Source organism: Vombatus ursinus, unplaced genomic scaffold, assembly GCF_900497805.2.
Source record: "Vombatus ursinus unplaced genomic scaffold, bare-nosed wombat genome assembly UNPS02000580.1, whole genome shotgun sequence".
Taxonomy (NCBI): Eukaryota; Metazoa; Chordata; class Mammalia; order Diprotodontia; family Vombatidae; genus Vombatus; species Vombatus ursinus.
In genome coordinates this window covers 6,700,217-6,721,245 of record NW_020940358.1, presented here as the reverse complement: position 1 = coordinate 6,721,245, position 21,029 = coordinate 6,700,217, and the positions used below count along the sequence as shown (strand labels likewise).

Here is a 21,029-nt window from a genome sequence, read left to right as displayed (position 1 = left end):
ATTGCCCCTTATGGTGGATCCTTATGGGAAAACCTGAGCCCAGGACAGCCTTCTTGGTGGGAGCAGGGAGGAGGAGAGAGAGAGTAGTGGTGTTTGTTTTTAATGTTTTTAAATATTTGGGGCTCTTTTCCTGTCTGAACCTACATTTGGTTTTAGGACTTAAGTTCAGCTAGGATTTATTGTATGTACTGGCTGCTGTGGATGAAGTCAGAGAGTTTGGGAGAGAATAGTCCTGTGCTTGAGCATAATTATAGCCAAGAAAACAAAACTAACATACCTGAAACAGAGGGAAAAGCCGTTGTTTTTATAGGTTTGTGCTCTGCCATTTTCCTTGTGTTGTGAAATGAAGATTTTCCTCCCCCCACCCAAAAAAAAAAAGGAAAAAATATTCAAGTCAGCAACAGGTGAAATTTCCTGAACATGTTTTCGCCCCCTTTTACAGGTGTGAACCGGCACTTCCACATGATCTGCATCAGGGACAAGTTCAGTCAGAACATAGGGAGGCAGATCTCCTCCAAAGTCATCTGGGACCATTTAAGTACTATGTACGATATGCAAGCATTGGTAAGGAGTGAGTTCCAGCACAATGGTGGGCTATAAGTAAAAGTGAGAGGATTTAATTCTATTCTCCCAATGAGTTCCTACAAACTAAGAAACTTTTAAACAGGAATGCCTGGCTATAAGCAAATAGGGTATGTGGAAATACTGCCTAAAAAATTTAGGGGGATAGTTGCTAAAACAGTAAAATTATTGAAGTTGAACTTGGCTAACTGGAACCCATTAATTGTTAGAATTTGAAGGGGGCCTTAAAGATCATCTTGCATCCTCATTTTACAGTTGAGAGAACTGAGACCCACAAAGGAAATGGAATTTGCTCAAAGTTGTACAGCTAGTTAGTGGCAAAAACAAGACTAAAAACCCAGTGTTCCTGAGCCCTCTTTCCACTATACTAAGTTGATGGTCCATAATTTCTAAGAATCTGCACAAATTCAATTACTGGAAGGAAATCGCAACTTCGCAGTTTTCAGAGAATTGTCTCAGTACTCCCCTTTCCTCTCTCAGATGAATATGGACTGCAATGGAACAGTCTATTGTAATGAGTCAAACAGGCTGGCCCAGTCCAGATGGAATCCCAAGATGTTCAGGTATAAGGCAGTGAAAAGAACATGGGTTGAATAAAAAGATCTTGGTTTAAGTCTAGACTCTGACATTTACTGAGCTTCATTTTCTTCATCTGCAAAACAGAGATAATACTTGCACTCCTGCCTCAGAGGTTGTGTGAGGATAAAATGTGAATATAGACAAAATGTTTTGTGTCTCAGTTGAGCTCTTTTTTAAGTTCCTGACCTCAGAAAGTGAGGAACAAGGTAATCTTTGAATCCCAAAAGTATTTTTTAGGGACTGAAAATAATAGGGTATTGAAAAGCCCTATTGGGCTTCCTATATTTGGTTGCTTCCCAGATCCTAGCATCCTACAGGCCAGTGACCTTTCGATAACCTGCTTCAGCATGCCATTATGTAGCTAGGTTCTTTATTTCTGGAAGCTGTTGCAGCAATTAACTGGTGGTCTTTTTAGCATTATGCTGTACCCTTTTCTTGACCTGGTTCATACCAGGTTTGTGGAAAATCTTTTATTAGGTCAGTGCTCTCCATTCAGCTGAATGAACTGGTGATAGGCCAATATCAATAAAGGGAAAAGTAGGTGGAGTTTTCCCACAGGCCAGATTGAATATTTGAACATTATAAGCACAGCAACTATGGAATCTGTGATAAGTGTTGAATATCATGAAGACGTTTTGTTTACCTGATTTGCTGTGTAAATCATAAAGCAGTGTTTGTGCAGTTCAAAAGTCTGGCCTGGCTATATGTATTCATCTGTTTAAATGTATTGTCTGTAGTAGAACATAATCTCCTTGAGGGCAAGGACTTTTTCCATTTGTTTCATATCCCCAGTCTCTAGCACAAAGTATAGGCATAATAAATACTTGTTGAGTGGAATTCTTTGAGTTAACAATTCACTTTTTTCTGTACTTTTATGAAAGAGGCAGATAACAATCAAGCTGCAGTAGAAGGACTACCTTATAGGAAGTAGGAACAACAAGAAAATTTACATCTTTAATAGTATGTTAAGGTTTATCATCAATCATTCCTTAAAGTCTTCCTATGAGGTAGATAGTGCAAATATTATCCCTTTTGAGAGAAAATAGTGAGGAAAATGAAGCTCAGAGAAGCTGCTTGTCCATGACACACAGCTAGTAAATGTCCAGTCAGGATTTGAATCCAGGTCCCTTGACTAGCCAGCTTCAGTTTTCCTGGGTTCTAATCCCAGCTCCTCACTAGACCCTAGTTCACCAAAATGGGAGAGGAGTAGAAAGCAACATTGAAAATACTTTTCTCATATAAATTCCTTTACCATATAAATTTCTTTGCAAATCCTGTTTCTTTAATAAACTCAGGTTTAATTCTTTTGTTTCCTCCTTTTCTTTACTCATTCACTGTGTTCTGTGTTCTGCAATCTCTTTTTTTTTTTCTTTGTTGCTTAGGCGATTGGGGTTAAGTGACCTGCCTAGGGTCACACAGCTAGTTAGTGTCAAGTGTCTGAGGTTGGATTTGAACTCAGGTCCTCCTGACTCCAAGGCCAGAGCTCTATCCACTGCCCCACCTAGCTGCCCCTACAGTCTCCTGACTAGATCATCTGCACATGTTTCTTTGCATGTATACATGTTCACATTTATTCCTGTTCTTTGTCCCATGATATTTATGATCACTTCTCCCATCCCTCTTTTAATTAAGGTCTGCTATATATATATTTTTTTTACTCCCAATTTTTATCCATAGATGCTCTCTGCCAACAACTCCTCAAATGTTTTTGGTTATTGCACATCTGGAGAATAGGTGCCCCCAACCCTTTGCATCGACGCTCCGTCTCATTTTTCTGAACTCTGTTGACTTTGACCAGACCAGTCTCTCTCAGTGGGCTAGAATACGCAGGCAAGAAACTTACCCTGATGCAGACTCCTGCTGCAATTGAAACCACAGTTTTGCCTCTGAAGTTACAAAAGGAAACTGGGTGGTGTCCTTATAACTTTTGACATGTTTGAAGACAGCTTCAAGTTGTGTTTTTCTGTAGTTTTTTAAAGTCCCTTTTTTCCTTTTCTGGATACCTTGTGTTTTTTTAAAATCCACGTTTCAAGTGGATAAGTGATGAGTGTTTTAAAATATGTGCCACTCGTGACAGATTACTTCCATACTACCGAAGTCAGCAGTGAATGGCTTTTAATCGTATTTACACTAATTGGGGTGGCATTTTCTTAAAGGTTTTGAATTCTACGCCCAAATTGACAGCTTTTTTCTCTGTTTCTTTATGAAACTGTACTTTGTTTGATGTTCAGCACGAGTCTGAGATTCTTCCATTCCCTAATTCAGAGAAGAACTTCATCCTTCCTGAAGAAATCATTCAAGAGGTCAAAGAAGGTGAGAATCAATTCCAGGGCTAAGTCTCTGCCAAGATTAGATAAGAATATTATACATTGATAAGCCCTTGACCAAGTATGACAGGCCAGCCTAAGACCATTGATCCTTATCACTAGCCTGCAAGAATTGCTTGGTTCCCAGTAAAAATGCAAGTAAGTAGGAACACAGTTACTGTGATTTATTGTCACTTCTAAAGACAGATCTTACACTATCATAGATATAGAGCTTGCATTCCTATTAGTTTTCTTTTAGAAAATTACTGCTATTGCTCAAGAATGAGCTGGTTCTAATTGTTAAAAAAAAAAAATGGGCCTCTTTAAGTAGTACCACTCAAGTTTTTCTAGGGAACCTCTGTAGAATTTAAGTATAGCTCTCAGTAGTTATTGTGTTTTATCTTCATCTGTCTTTGTCTCCTCCATTAACTTGTAAGGCCCTCCAGGACAGAGGTAAGTTCCCACAGTACTTACCCATTTTGGTGATGTGTATATGTCAGATTCTCAGTGAGTTTTTTTACTTATTCTTTTTATAGGAAAAGTAATGATTGAAGATGAGGTGAAGGAAGAAATAAAGGAAGAAGTGGATCCACACACTGGTACTGAAGATGGTAATTATGTAAACTGTGCCATACCACATTCACCTGGTTTATCCAGGAGGCTGTGTCATTTAAAATAGATTCAGCTCAGCAGTTTGGCATCAGCATTTGACCTGTTAGTCTTTTTTTCCTTGCATCAGTCTTAAATTGTCATCTGGAGAATAAGTTCCAACTGCTAATGAATCTGTGTTTACTGTAAAGAGGTGTCTTTTTTTTTTTTTAAATAATTCAAGGATCTGTGATTTTAGTGATATTATTATTATTATTATTATTATTGTTGTTGTTGTTGTTATGGCACAACCAATTTATCATTGAGCCCCTCCAAACTTAGGTAGACTGGTAGTCAGATGATAAGTACACAGTTCAATACCAGCCTCCTAGTTAAGGCTTTTCAAGGCTGGCAGCTAGAACCTTCCAGAGCTTGCACTCCCCTGGAGCAGCCTTCATAAAACTAGTATCATTTTGATGCTATGATGAGACATCAAAAGAAGACTTGAAGGGAGCAGCTTCTTAGTAGTGCTGATAGTTTTCTCTTAGCTCTGCAGTAGTGTTGTACTGATCAGGTTCTTAAATTTTAGTAGTGATGTTGAAAGCTGGGGAGGGGATTGAAGAACGGACAAATATGAAAGTAAATGTAAAGAGTGACTTGCAGATACTACTAGCCAGGGTTATATGTTTAAAGTCTACCTCCAATCAAATCCTATTACAACAAATATTTAAAATGAAATTCTTTATGTAAGAAAAATGTTTATAGATGCCAAGTAATGGCTTACTTAATGTGGAAATATTCAGTACAGCAAAATCCCCGTAAAACAAAATCTGGACAGCTAGTTGATAACTTACAATGATGTTTGTACCGAAATGTTGGATAACCTTAAGATTTTTTCAGACTAAAAATGACAGGCATATGCTTCAGTAGAATGTATGAATATAGTATGGCTTAGCAAGAGTGGGAGATGGAGAAGGGATCAGGGAACATTAAAAGATTTCCTGAGTATTATGTGTGCAGCTATGTTAATTTTAATAAGGATCACTTGAAATATGAAAGAAATTTTTAAAAATACTAAATATTTTCAAAAACTTCAATTTCATGGTTAATGAAATAGCAAAAATAATTCTGTTTCTCAGTTTTTACATCTTCAGGAAATTTGGGGAAAGGAGCTGAAAAGTCCAGTGGCAAAGAGAAAGAGAAGAGCTCATCAGACTCTGGATCTAAAGAAGGTGCAGACAAGAGGAAACGCAACCGGGTCACAGAAAAGGTCTTAAATGCAAACAGCAATCCCTCTAGTCCGAGTGCAGCCAAACGTCGGAGAACATAGACAGGCCATTGCTAATAACTTACAGAAGAATAAGATGGAAACAAAAAAAAATGATGTTTACTTTAGTGGAAGGAATTTTTGACAAGTTTTTATTAAATGACATTGTTCAGGTGGTACATATTGTCATTTTTGCTAATCATTGGGAAAGGAGTGTGAAAAGATTAGCGTGAGAGAAGAGGCTGGAGAAGTGTATCCTATACTTGCTAGGAATATGGTTTGAATACAGAAAAGAGTCTAGCTTACCTTGGTGGCAGTAGGATATTTGTTGAGCATTCTAGCTGATTCTCAGATTTCCCAAGGTAAAATGGTAGCTTTGCAAGTGTGTACTTAAGGAATTTTGTGATGATATACATATAGAAAGATTATTTATGTATCTTTGTGTTTTTGAAGTCAAAATTCATTTCTTAGAGATGTGCTGACCCTTTAGGTTCTTACCAGTTTTCTTTGATTTTGTATCTGAAACCAGTTGTAGGATCAGATATATTTTTTTTATCATAGTAAAGCAAATGCTAGAGTGAACTAGGGAGATGATTCAAAGGGGGACCTCTTTCAAATGGACAAATTACCATATACTAAGCAGAGCATTATTCTCAAATACATAGCTCTGAGCTAGGAGCAGTGAACCCAAAAGACAACATTGGCTGCTGTGTCAGGGGAAAAAAAGGAAGTTTTAATTTTGTACCCACTGAAGTAAACATAAGATCTCTTCTTGGAGACTTCAGTCAGACCTGTCCACTTAAGGTCAGGTGTGGGGCTGTAAACATTTTCTCACTGAATGCTTCATGAGTCAGGGGTCTTGACTGAATTGCTTTCTAGTGCCACAAAATGTGATAGAACTTCTCCTCTTGCCACCAGAGAGACCAAGAATTGGATGTTTTGACTCATTCGTGTGTACTGTATATAATTGGTTTGGTATTTCATTATTTAATTTTTAAGAAAGATATTTTACTAGTGTTTTATATGGAAATAATATTGCAGAAGCTTAATCTTGTGTTGTATTTTTTCTGAGAAATTTGTTTTAAGGTCATGACTATTTTGAGATACTTGTTGCTCGGTTTTATATGCTGGAATATTGAACATTTGTAGCAGTTCTTATTTATTATGCAGACGGTTGCAGACAGACCAAATAAATGACAATTTTGTGGGAGGGAATCTTAGTCTGTTGAACTGGCGTTGGATATGGCACAAAATGCTTATTTGAAGTATACCCTCGTTTGACTGCTGAATAAAAAGTACTAAAAATTCTTTAAATTGTCTTGTAGTATTAATACCAAAGTGGGTTAAATTTATATTTAAAAGATTTGTGAATTCTTCAGTGCCTCTTCCAATGACCTGTACTCCTCTTCCAAACTTTGGAAGATAAATGATTTCACAAATTATTCTGATTAAAATAATTTCTCACCAGAGAACCCTTTGGTGAAATGTCTTTCTGGACTTAGCTAGGTGAGTCTCCAGCTTAGTAGCAACTGTCAGAGCTTGCTGAATCCAGGCATAACTAAGAACTCGGAGCCATTTCTATGCACAGAACCTTTGGAAAAAATTTTACTAAACCCAAATTGTTCATGTTTTGCATATTCATGTATTTGCCAGTCAGTCACTGATCAGAGACAGATTAGCTTAAGGAAAAAAGTCTGGGGATTCCACCTCTGGCTTCATGCAAGGGATGAGTTGAATAAGGAGAAATTGTATGGGGGATGGCATTGATTTAGTAAACAAAGCCAGAGATTGAATTTGGAGAGGAGAAATTAGGAAAATTTGAAGAGCAAACTAGTTCCAAATACTGGTCTGTGAGAGAAAGGTGAAGGAGGCACAGGAATTAAGAACCTAATGAGGAAGAAAGCTAAGGAGATAAGAACAAGACAAGGAATGTCAGAAAAGATAAGTAAAACAATTGGAGGGTAAAGCAAATTGAAAGACTGCTGGTTATTGGCATAAGTTGGACAAATAGATTGAAGCTATAAGCCATCTGGGAGGAAAAATGCTTTAGACCACTATTAAAACAACTAGAGGTTCCACCTCACCCATCAGATTGGCATAAATGACAAAAAAGGAATATCATTGTTGGAGAGGATGTGGGAGGGCAGGCACACTAATGCATTGTTGAAGCTATGAAATAGTTCAGCCATTCTAGAGAGCTTTGGAACTCTGCCCCCAAAATCACTCAAGCACACATGCCTTTTGACCCAGACATCCCTCAGGGATCAGAAACAAAAGGAAAGGACTCATGTGTACAAAAACAGTTGTAGAACCACTCTTGCTACAGCAAAGAACTAGAAAAGAAAGGGGTTTTTTATCAGTTGAGAAATGGCTTTTTGAATGAAATTTTATTAAACCATAAATGATGAAAGGAGTGGATGTGGAGAATCGTGGAAAAGCAAGAACAGATGATGCCAAGAAATAAAACCAGAACAATTTATACAGAGACTAAAAGATAACAACTGAAACTGATACAGTGACAACGATGGCTGCAGAGGGTATAAACGTGCTACCCACCTCCTGGCAGATGAAACTTGAACCTACTAGAATATTACATAGAGAGATATATTTAGAACTTAAAAAAATAAATTTGAAACCCTTCCAGAAGCAGGGGAGCTGGATGCTCTAAAAGGGAAACAACTGCTTGTCTTCCAAAGAATGTGGTAGTAGAGGTGAAGCTATTAGCTGAGAAATCGTTTGATAAGGATCAAAGGAAGCATTGAAAAGTGGTGGTCACCTGTTTGTAGTCCTAATAACAATTAGAGTTTTGTTACCCTACTTGGGAGGAAGTATCTAAAAAATAATAGAGAACCCACCAAGACTTACCCAAATAGATGGCTGTTACCTACTTATAGTAATAAATTTGGGCACAAATGGTAATGCCAGAAGGAATCTAAGAAGTATTACCAACAATTAGGAAGTCTTGGACAAGAAACAATACCAAGGTAGTACACAGGTTGTCTTCTTCACTTATCCTTTGAAGGCAAGGGATCCATAAGAGAAAAACTGATTTGGGAAATAAACAGCTAAGAAAGTGGTGCATGAAGATGGGATTTGGGCTTCTGGACCACAGGTTCCTGGCAAGGGGTGGAGTAAGAGCTAACAAAGCCTGACAAGGATGTACTTGACAAGTGTCTTGCAAATCAAATTGAAAGGAATTAAAATAGAAGAATGAGACTGTATATATGTATCCAAGTTAGCTACCAAAAAGAGTAGTTATGATGAAGAACTACTATTCAAACACCCATTGATTCACTGGAGGAAAAATTCAAGAAAGGAATTAGTAATAAAAAACCCTTGGCTTCAAATGTCTTTACACAGATAACAAAGTTTAAGAAGCAAGGAGAAAAAGATACCCTAATACAAGAGGGGCAAATTTGACCTCAGATATCACTAAGACTCGGGTTGAAACCTTGTGACTAGAATTGTATATTGTTTGGATCAATTTACAGTCAGTTCTACTATAATGCTTGTTTTAAAAATGTGAATTTGTTCCAACTTGATCACCATATTTGGGAACAATCTAAGCATAAACTGAATTTTGTGTTTGCTTACATTCCATCCTCAAGAGACAGCAAGAGAACATAGAAAAGTTCACAAGCTGCAACCCTTCCTGATGCATACCTCCACAAACCAGGTCTTATTCAAGGTAATGTGATAAATATAGTCTGTCTTCTGGTGCAATAGGAGCTGTGGACTGAGAGCTGATCCACCCCATTCTCTCCCCAACCCTCCACTCTACCCTCTACCATCAGGATAAGCCTGCACTCCCATCCTCCACCAACCCTGGAATTGAGACCCACCAAGGCTGCTCCCTTGGCCTCAGCAACTCAACTTTACTACCTTGGGCCCTCTGGGAATGGCAGGGGATGGCAAGTTGCAGACTAAGCATTCAACTGTTACTATTGTAATATTTATGTATTTCTTGACCATTTAATATGTATAAAACTGTACTACTGTTTTCATTAGGTTCCTATCTTTTTGTCTATTTTGTTTATGTGTCTAAGTTTTTGAGTGTTGTGCCTCAACCCCATTCTCCCTATAAACTGCTTTTTATTGTGAGATTTTGCATGGCTTGGTGATTTTTAGGAATGAGCATATGAAGTTACAACAGAACAGACTGTACTTAATTCAAAAGAAGATGGGGAAGAGTGGGGGTGGGGGAGATATAGCATTATATATTATATATTAAGAAGGAATATTTTTGTGAAGAAATCCAAGGACCAGAGTGTGGAAGCTTAATAGAGAGCATTTGAGTGGTGGTCAATGGAGGCACAAAGAAGAGGTTTTTTTCTGGAGTATATTACAGAATACCTTTCTCAGAAGAAGTGGTTCTGCTGATTTCACTTTTCATTATTTCATAAAAATCAACCAGCTCATTATTTCTCACATCTCAGGTGTCTTTCCCCACTCTCTCCTCCTTCAGTGCCTTTCTCAAAAGAAATGGTCTTTCTCCTTACTAAGGGCAATCCTTCTATATGTGTCTGATCCTGTTCCGTTTTCCCCAACACATTGCCCCTATTATCATGCCCACTTCTCTAATTTATTTCAATCTTTCACTCTACTGGCTCCTTCCCTGATGCTTCCAAACACATCCACATCTCCTTTCTCCTTAAAAATCAGTCATTTGATCCTACAACCTTCCCCCAAATCATCATCTTATATCTCTTCTCCGCTTCTCAACTAAACTTTTTAAAAAAGCCATGTTGGTGCCTCCACTTCCTCTTCTCTCGCTTTCTTTACCCTCTGCAGTCTGGCTTCCAATCTCATCATTTGACTCTCCAAAGTTAGCAGTGATCTCTTAATTGCTAAATCTTTGATTTCTTCTCAAACTTCAATCTTTTTTGCCCTCTCTACAGTTTTTAATTATTCTTTTTTTTCCAGAATCCTGGCCTCTCTCTCTAGGTTTTTGCAATATTTTACACTCCTCTCTGTCTGACTTCTCAGTATTCTTTTTTCGGATCTTCATCAAGGTCACATCCACTAATTGTGGTTATCCCCCAGAATTCTGCCCTGAGACCTCTTCCTCTTCTATACAATTTCACTTGGTGATCTTATGAGTTCCCATGATTTAAATTGTCATCTATATGCAAATGATTCCTAGAGATATGTATCTAGGCTTAATCTTTCTCCTGAGCTTCAGCCTTATCACCAACTGCCTTTTGGACATCTTGAATTGGATGTCTCAAAGGTATTTCAAACTCAACATTTCCAAAACAGAACTCATCTTTCCCTCCAAACTCTCCCCTTTTCCCAACTTTCTTGTTACTATCAGGGGTACCACTGTCTTCCCAATTACCCATAATCACAAACCTCAGGGTCAACCTTGACTCCTGACTTGCACTTATCTATTCAATCTCTTGGGGTTTTTTTACATTTTTATTTATTTATTTTTGTTACATTTTAAGTTCCAAACTGCCTTCCTTCTTCCCTTCCTCCATACTCCACACTAGAGAAGGCCACCAGTTGATGCAGATTTATAAATATATGTAAAATCATACTTGGTATACTTCTGTTTATCAGTTCTTTCTCTGGAGGTATATAACATCTTCCTTCAAAGGTCCTTTGTAGTTGATTTGAGTTTGTATAGTACTCAGAATAATTTGGTTGTTAATATTGCTGTTACCGTATACAATGTTGTCTTGGTTCTAGTGACTTCACTTTTCATTATTTTGTGCAAGTCTTTCCATGTTTTTCTAAAATCAACCAGCTCATTATTTCTCACATCACAGTAGTATTCCATTACAATCGTATATTACAACTTGTTCAGCCATTCCCCAATTGATAGGCATCCCCTCAATCTCCAGCTCTTTGCCACCACAAAGAAAGCTACTATACATATCCAATCTCTTGTTAAGTCTCGTCATTTCTACCTTCATATGTATCTTCCCTTCCCTTCACACAGTGTATCTGGGTGCTGGCCCTCATTGCCCTCATGCCTTGAATATTGCAATAGCTTTGTGGTTGTCTTTCTACCTTGTGTCCTCCCATTCCAGTCCATTCACGGAGCTGCCACGGTGATTTTGCTAATGCAGGTCTGACCATGTTATTGTGGGCCCCCCCCACACACACACACATACACACACATACTCAATAAAATTCAGTGGCTCTCTATTACCTCAAGATCAAATATAAAAGACTCTGTCATTTAAAATTCTTCACAACTTGGCTCCTTTCTATCTTTCTAGTCTTTTTATCCTTCCCTCCCCACCTTTGCATACTTTATAATCCAGCTACACTGGCCAGCTTGCTTTTCACCCATACAATAGCCCATCTCTTTTTTCACTGTCTCTTCCCCATGCATGGAATACTCTCTCTGCCTCCTAGCTTCTCTGGCTTTCCTCAAGACTCTGCAAATCTTTATTTCTGCAGCTGGTTTTCCCCTGTTTTTCAGTCCCCTTAGCCCCGGCTGCTGGTGCCTTCCAGCTGAGATTACCTTCCATTTATAATATATCATATACATCTATATATATCTATCTATTTATAGTGTGTCCATAATTATTTGTATGTTCCCTCATCTATTAGAATGTGAACTCCTTAAGGGCAAGGACCATGTTTTTAACCTTTTTTTTGTATCCCCAATACTTAGCACAGTGCCCAGCACACAGTAAGTAGTTAATAAATGCTTGTTTACTGACTGGATAAAAAGAGAAAAGATGAGAATTTTGGGATACATCACAAGCTTGGCACAGAGGCATAATATACCGATGGGGGACTTCAATTACACAGACATCTACTAGATCTCTTTAGGTGAAAGCAGAATAGCTAATAACTTCATGATTTTCCTGAATGATGTATTTTTAAAGGTTAAAAGATCTTTTAAAAGGTTCAGGAAACAAGAGGAAATTCAATCCTAGATCCAAATCATAATAACAGAGGAATTGATAGAAATAATGGGAACCCTGAGGAACGTGGAATAGGGAGTGATCATTCTCTTCCAAAATTGTGATAGAAAGGGAGAAGAAATCCAGGCATAGTGTGCTATGAATCTAAGCCATTAGGAAAGTATGTTCCCAGGTGTTCAGAGGAAGAATAGGCAGGAGTCCATGAACACTACAAGTGAAGTCAGCTGAGAAGGTATTTGGAGATGGTCAAGATTGAAATGCTAGAGATACAAAGGAAAATTATTTCAATGAGAAGGAAAAATGAGAATTGTCAGAAGAGATGGATATGCATAGACAAGGAACTTGCCAATCAACTTGGTATTCTAAAAGTAAATGTACAAAAGATAAAAGCAAGTGTAGATAATAATAAAGAATGAATATAAAGAAGGGTTTGAGTCTATATCTTATGAGGAACAGTTGAAGAAACTGAGAATTAGCTTTTAGAAGATGTGGTGGGGAGAGCGTTATAGGGGTGGGGAAGAAGGATGGATGTGTTAATTTTCCCCACATATTTAATGGACTGTCATGGGGAAGATGAATTAGTTCATTCTGTTTGGTCCTAGAGGGCAGAATTAGGAGCAATGGGTGAAAACTATATGAAGGTAAGTCTTGACTTCATGTAAGAAAGGACAACTGTGTTGTTGGGCCTTGAAAGAAGGCAAGGATTTTGAGAGGTAGAGATGAGAAGAGATTATATTCTAGGCATAGGAAACTGCTTAGGTGAGGTAGAAGGTGGAGCAGCAAGTTCAGTGGATGGCTACTAACCTAGACTGACTGGAACATATAGTTAGTTCAAGAAGATGAATAATATGAAATAATTAACAAGCATTTATTAAGTACCTACTGTATCAAGCACTGTGCTAGACAGGAGGGTTGCAAAGACAACAGTTCCTGCCCTCAAGGAACTTACATACTTTCAGAGACATACATATCAAAGTATATGAAATATAAAATAAATGCAGCATAGCTTGTGGGGGAAGGCACTAACATTTGGAGGAGATAAAAGGCTTCATGTAGAAGGTGGCACTTGAAATGAGAGATTCTAAGAGGAAAGATGAGGAGAACAAGCATTCCAGGCATGTAGTCTAAGAAAAGTCACAGAGACAGGAAAGAGGGTCTTGTGTAAAGAACAGCAAGTAGCCAGTATGGCTTTGACTACACGGCTTCTTAAAGGGGGTACTGTGAAAGGTTGGTAGGTTAGAGCAAGAAGACTTTTTTTTTTTTTTGATAGGCAATGGGGTTAAATGACTTGCCCAGTGTCACACAGCAGGAAGACTTTTATGAACTGATATGTAGAGTAAAAAAAGCAGAACCAGGGGAATAGTACACAGGATGGCAGCAATATTGTAGATGAAAAGAACCCTAAAAGAGCTGAACTCATTGTAAATGGAGGCAGTGTGTTACAGTGGAAAGAATGCTGGAATTAGAAAACCTGGATTCATTTTCCATCCCTGCTACTTAGTTCCTGTGTGAACTTTGGCAGGTCACTTTATCTCTATGGTCCACAGTTTCCTTAAATGTAAAAATTAGGAGTTTGGACTAGATGACTTCTTAATTTCCTTCTAGCTCTATGCGTCTATTAAATGCAATGAGCAATATTGGTTCCAGAAGACAGATAATAAATCCATGTCCCTCCTCTCAGTAGAAAAGTAGTGGATTGTGGGTATGGAAAGTTACATGTACTGTCAGATGTAGTTATTGTGTCTTGACTTTGATTAAATTTTTTTTTTTTGTTACAAGGTGGCTTTGTGGTGGCAAGGGTGAGGGTCACCAGTGAATAACTACAGTGTTTAAAAAAAAAAAATCAGTGAAATTTGTTTCAAGAATGGTAGTGGGGTAGGTGGGAACCAGATTATGATAGGCCTCAAACCCCAGACTAAAGAGTGTACAGTTCTTCACATAGGCCAATGGTCTCCAAAGTGACACAAAATTATTGGGGGGGGATGTGAAAAAGTTCCAATTTTTTATATTAAAAATAGAAAAAATAAGCCTTACTCGTATTTAAGTGCAAATATTAACACTGGCACTCTCACTTAGTCCATATATCAAACACTCTTGTGTCACAGTCCATCTAGCACTCCTGGCAGCAATAAAAACTGGGAAGGTGTCACTACATTTCTTCAGTAACTCCAGTTGGGGCTGAGAATACTCAGAAGGTGGGGGAGATTTGGGTATAAGTAGGGAGTCTGTTACATTACTTAGATACATGACCCACCTGGGTAACAAAGCACTCCAAATGGTTCAGGTAAGTTAGCCTGGTTACCAGTCCTTTAATAAGCAGGAGAGAAAACTGAATCTATGTGCTCCCCACTCCCAGCACCTGACTTGGTTGCCATACTCAGCATCATCCTCTCTCTCTCTTCATTTCCATTCCTATCCCCAGCTCCTTAGTAGAGCATCTGGAAATCTGTAGTGGTATTCCACCAGTGCTGGACTAGGTAGGACTAGATGAGTTGGACCAGGCTCAGCAGGCAGCATCATAAACTTAAATCCTTGCAGCCCCCGCAGGAAAAGCATAGTAAATCCTTTGACCAGGAAGCATAGCAGCAACAAACTGCTAAGGAATTTTTTTCTCCCTTGAAGGAGGAAACAGTGGAAGTTCTGGAAGAGATCTTAAGTGTGATACTTGTTTCTCTTGGTCCTACCCTCCCCTTGGTCACTAAGAACCTCTCCCTCCAACTGCTCCACATTCTCCTTTACTCCATCCACTCTGATGAACTTTACTTAACTTAGAAACTTGGACCCTTGTTCTAAAAATAATAAGAAATCCTAGGAACTAGTCCCTTCGCCCAAATTTTCCACAAGAGCAAAGGGCCCGTATTTAAATATTAACATCTCACCAGTTTTGTTGTTACATGGCACTGAAGTGTGGCATACCACTGACTCACCATTGGAAAATTTCATCCTGCAAGATTCAATCAATCTTAGTACTTGCATCTCATCAGGGCCCTCTGCCCCTCTGACTGGACCCTCTGACTGGAGGGTAGAGCCAGGAGCTCCAGAACCTCCCTTTAAGAAGGGGCCCTAACACACACAAACCCCTAATTAAGGTTCATATAAAAATTTAATTGACTATTCATTCAGAATCCTGCCTTTGGTTTTATAGAAACTTCTTCTAAATTGCCAAGTGGAAAGACTTCAGTAGGGTCTGGAACTGGCAAGCCCCCAGTAGTATCAAAACTGTACTCTTAATGAATTCTAAATTGAATTGAACACAAATATTCATTTTTGACTGAACCATTAACCGAAGAGGTTTTTGGTTTGGTGGTTTACCTATCTATCTATCTATCTATCTATCTATCTATCTATCTATCTATCTATCTATCTATCTTTTTTTGGTTTGTTTTTTTTTTGGTGAGGCAGTTGGGGTTAAGTGACTTGCCCAGGGTCACACAGCTAGTGAGTGTTATGTGTCTGAGGCTCGATTTGAACTCAGGACCTCCTGACTGCAGGGTCAGTACTCTATCCACTGCATCACCTAGCTGCAGTGAATCAGTTTGGAATGGAATAGAATTGAATTGATATACAGAACTGGAACTAAGGACAGGCAAGGTAAACAGTTAACCTCTGTTTGGCTTTTAAAATCTTTCACAACCTGGTTCCTTCCTACCTTACTAGGATCTTTTTCCATTCCTTGAATATATTGCCCTATCCATGTACTCTGTGCCTTTTCCTTGACTGGAATGCTCTCCCTTCTCACCTCTACTTCCTTTATTCACTGGATTCTTTCAGGAACCAACTCAACTCTCACCTTCTGCAGGAAACCTTCCCTACCTTGTCCCCCCCACTGATAGTACCTTATATATTGAGATTGATTTCCATATCAACATATATATATATATTTATATATGATATATATAGTAAATGGAAAATAATGTTATATATGTCATATGTATATGTATAAAACAATGTTTTGTATAAAGTAATATATAGCAAATGGAATGTGATGAGCATATATAAATATATTTGCATATATTAAAATATTTACATAGGGATATCTATATAAATATATATGTTTGTATACATATACATATATACATATACATACGTGTATGTATAAAATCTTTGCCACTCTAATGAGTGTGTGGTAGAAATTCAAAACTATTATACCTACATTTTTCTAACTATTAGTGTTTTGGAGCAGTAAATGTTGGAGGGAATGTGGAAAAACAGGCACAATGATACACTAATGGTAGACCTCTTAATGGATACAGCCACTCTAGAAAGTATTTTGGAATTATGCACAAAAAGTTACTAAACAGTATATGCCCTTTGACCCAGGTATACAAGTTGACTGCTAGGTATATGCCAAAAAAGCTCAAAGAAAGAGGAAAAGATTCTTTATGTACAAAAAGATTTATAGCAACTCTTTTTGTGGTGACAAAGAATTAGAAACTAAGGAGATTGGGGAATGGCTGAATAAATTGTGGTATGTAAATGTGATAGAGTGCTATTGTGCTGTAAGAAATGAGGAAATAAATTATTTCAAAAAGATATGATGCAAAGTGAAGTGAGCAAACCAGAGGAATGATTTATAATATATATAATATATATACACACACACATACGTATATATATATCGATACCAACTTATAGAATATATATATATATATCCTATAATTCTATACATACAGTGTGTCCCCTGAGGGAAGGCTACAAGTGACCAAGCCAGGAATCTTCTTCCATTAGCTCCAAGACAATGACCTCCATCTGTGCCAATGCTAGGCAACTTCCATCTCCTGCTGCCAGCCCAGTCTCCCACTTGGAATACGCAGAATCTTTAGTGCAAGAAAAGAGCAACCTATCCCTTGACTTGCATCGCCTACTGTGCCTGTCTTTTGAGGGAGGAGGAAAATGGACATTGATGGGGAATGGGATTTCTTTCTCCTGCTGTGCAAGTTTGACTTTCATCTCTAGCTGCATTCTTTTCCTGCCTAATTTCCAGCCTTTGGAGGGAAGAAGAGTAGTCAAGCTGGGCCTCTAACCATTTGACCATGTGCCTTCCATCTCCTATTGCATTTACCTCCAGCCCCAGTCTTCAACCTCCATTGGGAAGAGGAGTGGTGCATTCTATGATGAACATTCTCCCACCTGGTTATACCCTTCATATCTCAGTGATTCTGACCTCCTAGATCACTCAAACCCCATTCCCCACTACACAATTCCTCATTCCCATGCCCCTCAACCCTCCTACCCCAAAGTTTCTCCCAAACTTCCCCCAGTCCTTCCACTGTGCCCTCTGGAAAGCCTATAGGCAACAAATTTCCCTTTATTGTAAATCTTTTCCTTTCCCATTCCTTCCATCTTCTAGCGATCACTGAAACCCGACTCCCCACTGATGATACAGCCTCCCTGGCCACCCTTTCCAGTACTTGTACCTTCATTCATTCTCCTCAGCTTACTAGTTGAGGCAGGAGGGAGTTGGAATACTCTTTGCTCCCCATTTCCACTTCCAGGTTCTCCCCCTTCCTTTATCACTCAGTAATCTTTCTCCACTTGAGGTCCATGCTTTTTATATCTACCACCCAATCAAAATCTTGGTAGTTATTATTTACAGATCCCTAGGTCACTCCCCTTCCTTCCTTAATGAATTCAACACTGGACTCACAATTTTTTTTTCCCTCTCCAACCGCTCTCATACTAGGGGACTTCAACACTCAAATACCGTAACCACTCAGTTCCTCAGCCTACTCAGTTAGCTAGCTACTCCCCCACCCCACCTCAGCCATTCACAAAGATGATCACACCCTAGATCTTGCTAACATTCACAATTATCCCACCTTGATGTTCAGGAATTCTGAAATCCCTTTTCTGACCCTAATCTATTGGTTTTCACCATTCCCTCAGCCTTCCCTTACAAAACCCTGTGGATGAAGGCCATACCATAACCTCTAATTCCCTGATCCCTTAATTTTCTCCCAGGCCATCTCTTCTACCATAACTACTCTCTTATATTTCTCTTCTTGACCCCTTGGTGAACCAATGTGACTCTATACTCCCCACGTCCTGTGAATCCTTTGCCCCCTTATCATCCCGCCAATTATACCCATGAAAACCTCAGCCTTGGATCATTCCCACCATCTGCTGCTGCCTTTACTCCAACACATATGCTGCTAAATCAAGATGGATAAAAATCATGAAACCATTCTGACAATTCTGACAAATTTATGTTACACAATGTCAACTGGGCCCTCACTGCTGCTAGGTAATCTTACTATAACTCCCATATCATCTCACTATCTCATTCTTCACAGCAGCTCTTCCAAACCTTTCCATTCCTCCTCCAACCTTCCATGGTTCCCCCTAACCCACTCTTTCAGCAGGTGATGGATTTAGGTTGCAGAATAAGACATATATATATTATTTAATATAGCCATTAAGGGAATTTGTTTTGCTTAACTTTGCATATTTGTTACAAGAAATCCAATTTTTTAATTTTATATTCCAGTAGGGTGGAAAGGAGGGATTTCTGTTAATTTTTTTTTTTAAATACAGGTGGAGGAATTGCTATGAATGTCAAAGTGACAGTAATCTTTAAATGTTTATCATGTTCAAAGAAAACACCTAATATACTGCATATATCTTGTATTTCATAATTGTTTGCATGTTTTCTCCCCCCATTAGAATGTGAGCTCCTTGAGGGCAGGGACTTTTTCCCCTTTCTTTGTATCTCCAGCACTTAGCACAATATTTGGCACATACTAAGTGCTTAATAATCATGTTCTTGAACAGGGTACCTTCTCTCTTCCCCCCCCTTTGCAGCTTCCCTTTGTGTGTTGTCTTCATTAGTTCCTTGAGGTCAGGGGCTGTATTTGTATTTCTGTATTCCCAGTGCTGGTCATGTGGCAAGATCAAGGGATGGCAGGTAGACAACCAGAGTGCTCCACTGGTACTCTCCTCACCTGAAAAGAGAGTTGCACAGGATAGGTAGGCATGAATGGATTGTAATCTGTATCATTGGTGGGAGCTCCTAATTGATGAGATGACAGATCCAGTTGAGTATTTAAAGTGGTGAGGCCATCTCTACCCTATGATGATAGTGGTCACCTCAACCCAACATGGTTCTTGTTTAATAACTTGTCAGTTTTTCAGTGAACATTTATTAAGTGCCTACTATGTGCCAAGCACTATCCTAAGCAATGAGGATACAAAAAGAGACAAAACAGTCCCCCCCCTCAAGGAGCTTACAATCTAATGAGGGAGACCACGAGCAAACAAATATGTACAACTAAACTATATGCAGGATAAATAGGAAATGATAGATGGAAGGCACTACAATTAAGAAGGATTGATAAAGGCTTCCTGTAAAAGATGGCATTTTATTGGGACTTAAAGGAAGCCAGGGAGATCAATAGGTGCAGTTGAGGAGGGAGAATGTTCCAGACATGGGAAACAGCCAGAGAAAGTGCTTAGATATAGTATCTTGTTCATGGAAGAGCCAGGAGGCCAAGTGTCACTGCATTGAAGAGTACTTGCTGGAGAGCAAGATGTAAGAAGACTTGAAAAGTAAGAAGTGGTTAGGTTAGGAAGGTTTTGAATGCCGAACAGGATTTTATGTGTGATACTGGAGATAATGGAAAGCCCCTGGAGTTTCCTGAGTATGGAGAGTGACATGATCAGAACTTCCCCTTAGGAAAATCACTTTGGCAGCTGAATGGAGGATGGACTGGAGTAGGGAGAGACTCTAAACAGGCAGACCCACTAGCAGATCCACTAGTCCAAGTATGAAGTATGAGTAGGGGAGTATCAGAGGAGGGGAAAGATGCTTATTTGAGATATGTTGCAAAGATATTGTCAATAGAACGTAAAATTCTTGGAAGGCAAAGACTTTCATTTTTCTCTTCAAATACACTGTGCCTACGCATAGGAGGAGCCTGATAAATGTTTGTTGAATTGAATAGACTCATACTTGAAACAACTAGAAAAATGGATAGATAGGATCAAAGATTTAGAGCTGTAAGGAAATCTAACTCTATTACTTAGGAAACGAGTGACTCACCAAGGATGAAATAGCTAGTAAATGCTTTAGGCATTATCTTCCTGACTCCAGGCCCAACCCACTATCCATTGCTCCACCTAGTTGCCTCTACTGAGTACCCCTGAGTTTGGTAGAGGATACCGAAGGATGTAAAAACACTTCTTCACTTAAGAGTTTACGGACTGGTTAGAGACAACAAACCAACATGCTTGAAATCATGAATAATAGTAAATTGAGAGTGCTATTTAGGCAGGATATTGTACTGGGTGTTAGAGTTACTTAAACCTTTCTATGTGTGCTGTCTCTTAGAATATAGGATACTTGAGGGCAAGGTCCGTCTTGCTTTTTATATTTGTATCCCAGGCATTTAGCACTGTCCCTGGCACATACTAAGCTCTTTAAACCATGCTTTTTCATTTATTCATTAGCTGAAGTAGACTGAGAAGTTATGACTCCTTGTCTTAATATCTCTCTCTCTCACTCTCTCTCTCTCTTTTTCTCTCTCTCTCTCTCTCACACACACACAGAGTAGAGTTCTGCACTTAACCCAGAAAAGGTACCATTAGCAACTTTATACAGTGTTTCAGTGACCTTTTCTTAGAGGCCTAAGATTTAGGTCGTATTTCCTTACCCATTCCATTTTTTTTTTTAAACTTTTTCTTTTAAATGGTCACAAAAGCCACTGGTGGACAGAATGAAGTCATTTCTTCTCAAGTTCCAGGCTCTGGGGCTGCTCATCCTTCAGGGTTGGATGGTTGATTCATGAAGAACACTCCTGGAGAGTTCACTAAGCTAACTTCTTAGTA

General features: G+C 38.8%; 1 protein-coding gene across 1 annotated transcript in view; it reads left to right on the top strand.

Moving 5' to 3' along the window:
- MRGBP (MRG domain binding protein) overlaps nt 1-6,630 on the top strand; it is a 7,722-nt gene extending 1,092 nt beyond the window's left edge. The window contains exons 2-5 of the mRNA XM_027850089.1: nt 443-564; nt 3,393-3,474; nt 4,004-4,078; nt 5,195-6,630. Of these exons, the coding sequence (XP_027705890.1) occupies nt 443-564; nt 3,393-3,474; nt 4,004-4,078; nt 5,195-5,385 (470 nt within the window). The 3' untranslated portion in view covers nt 5,386-6,630. The remainder of the gene's footprint in view (nt 1-442; nt 565-3,392; nt 3,475-4,003; nt 4,079-5,194) is intronic.
- The last annotated feature ends 14,399 nt before the right edge of the window (nt 6,631-21,029 follow it).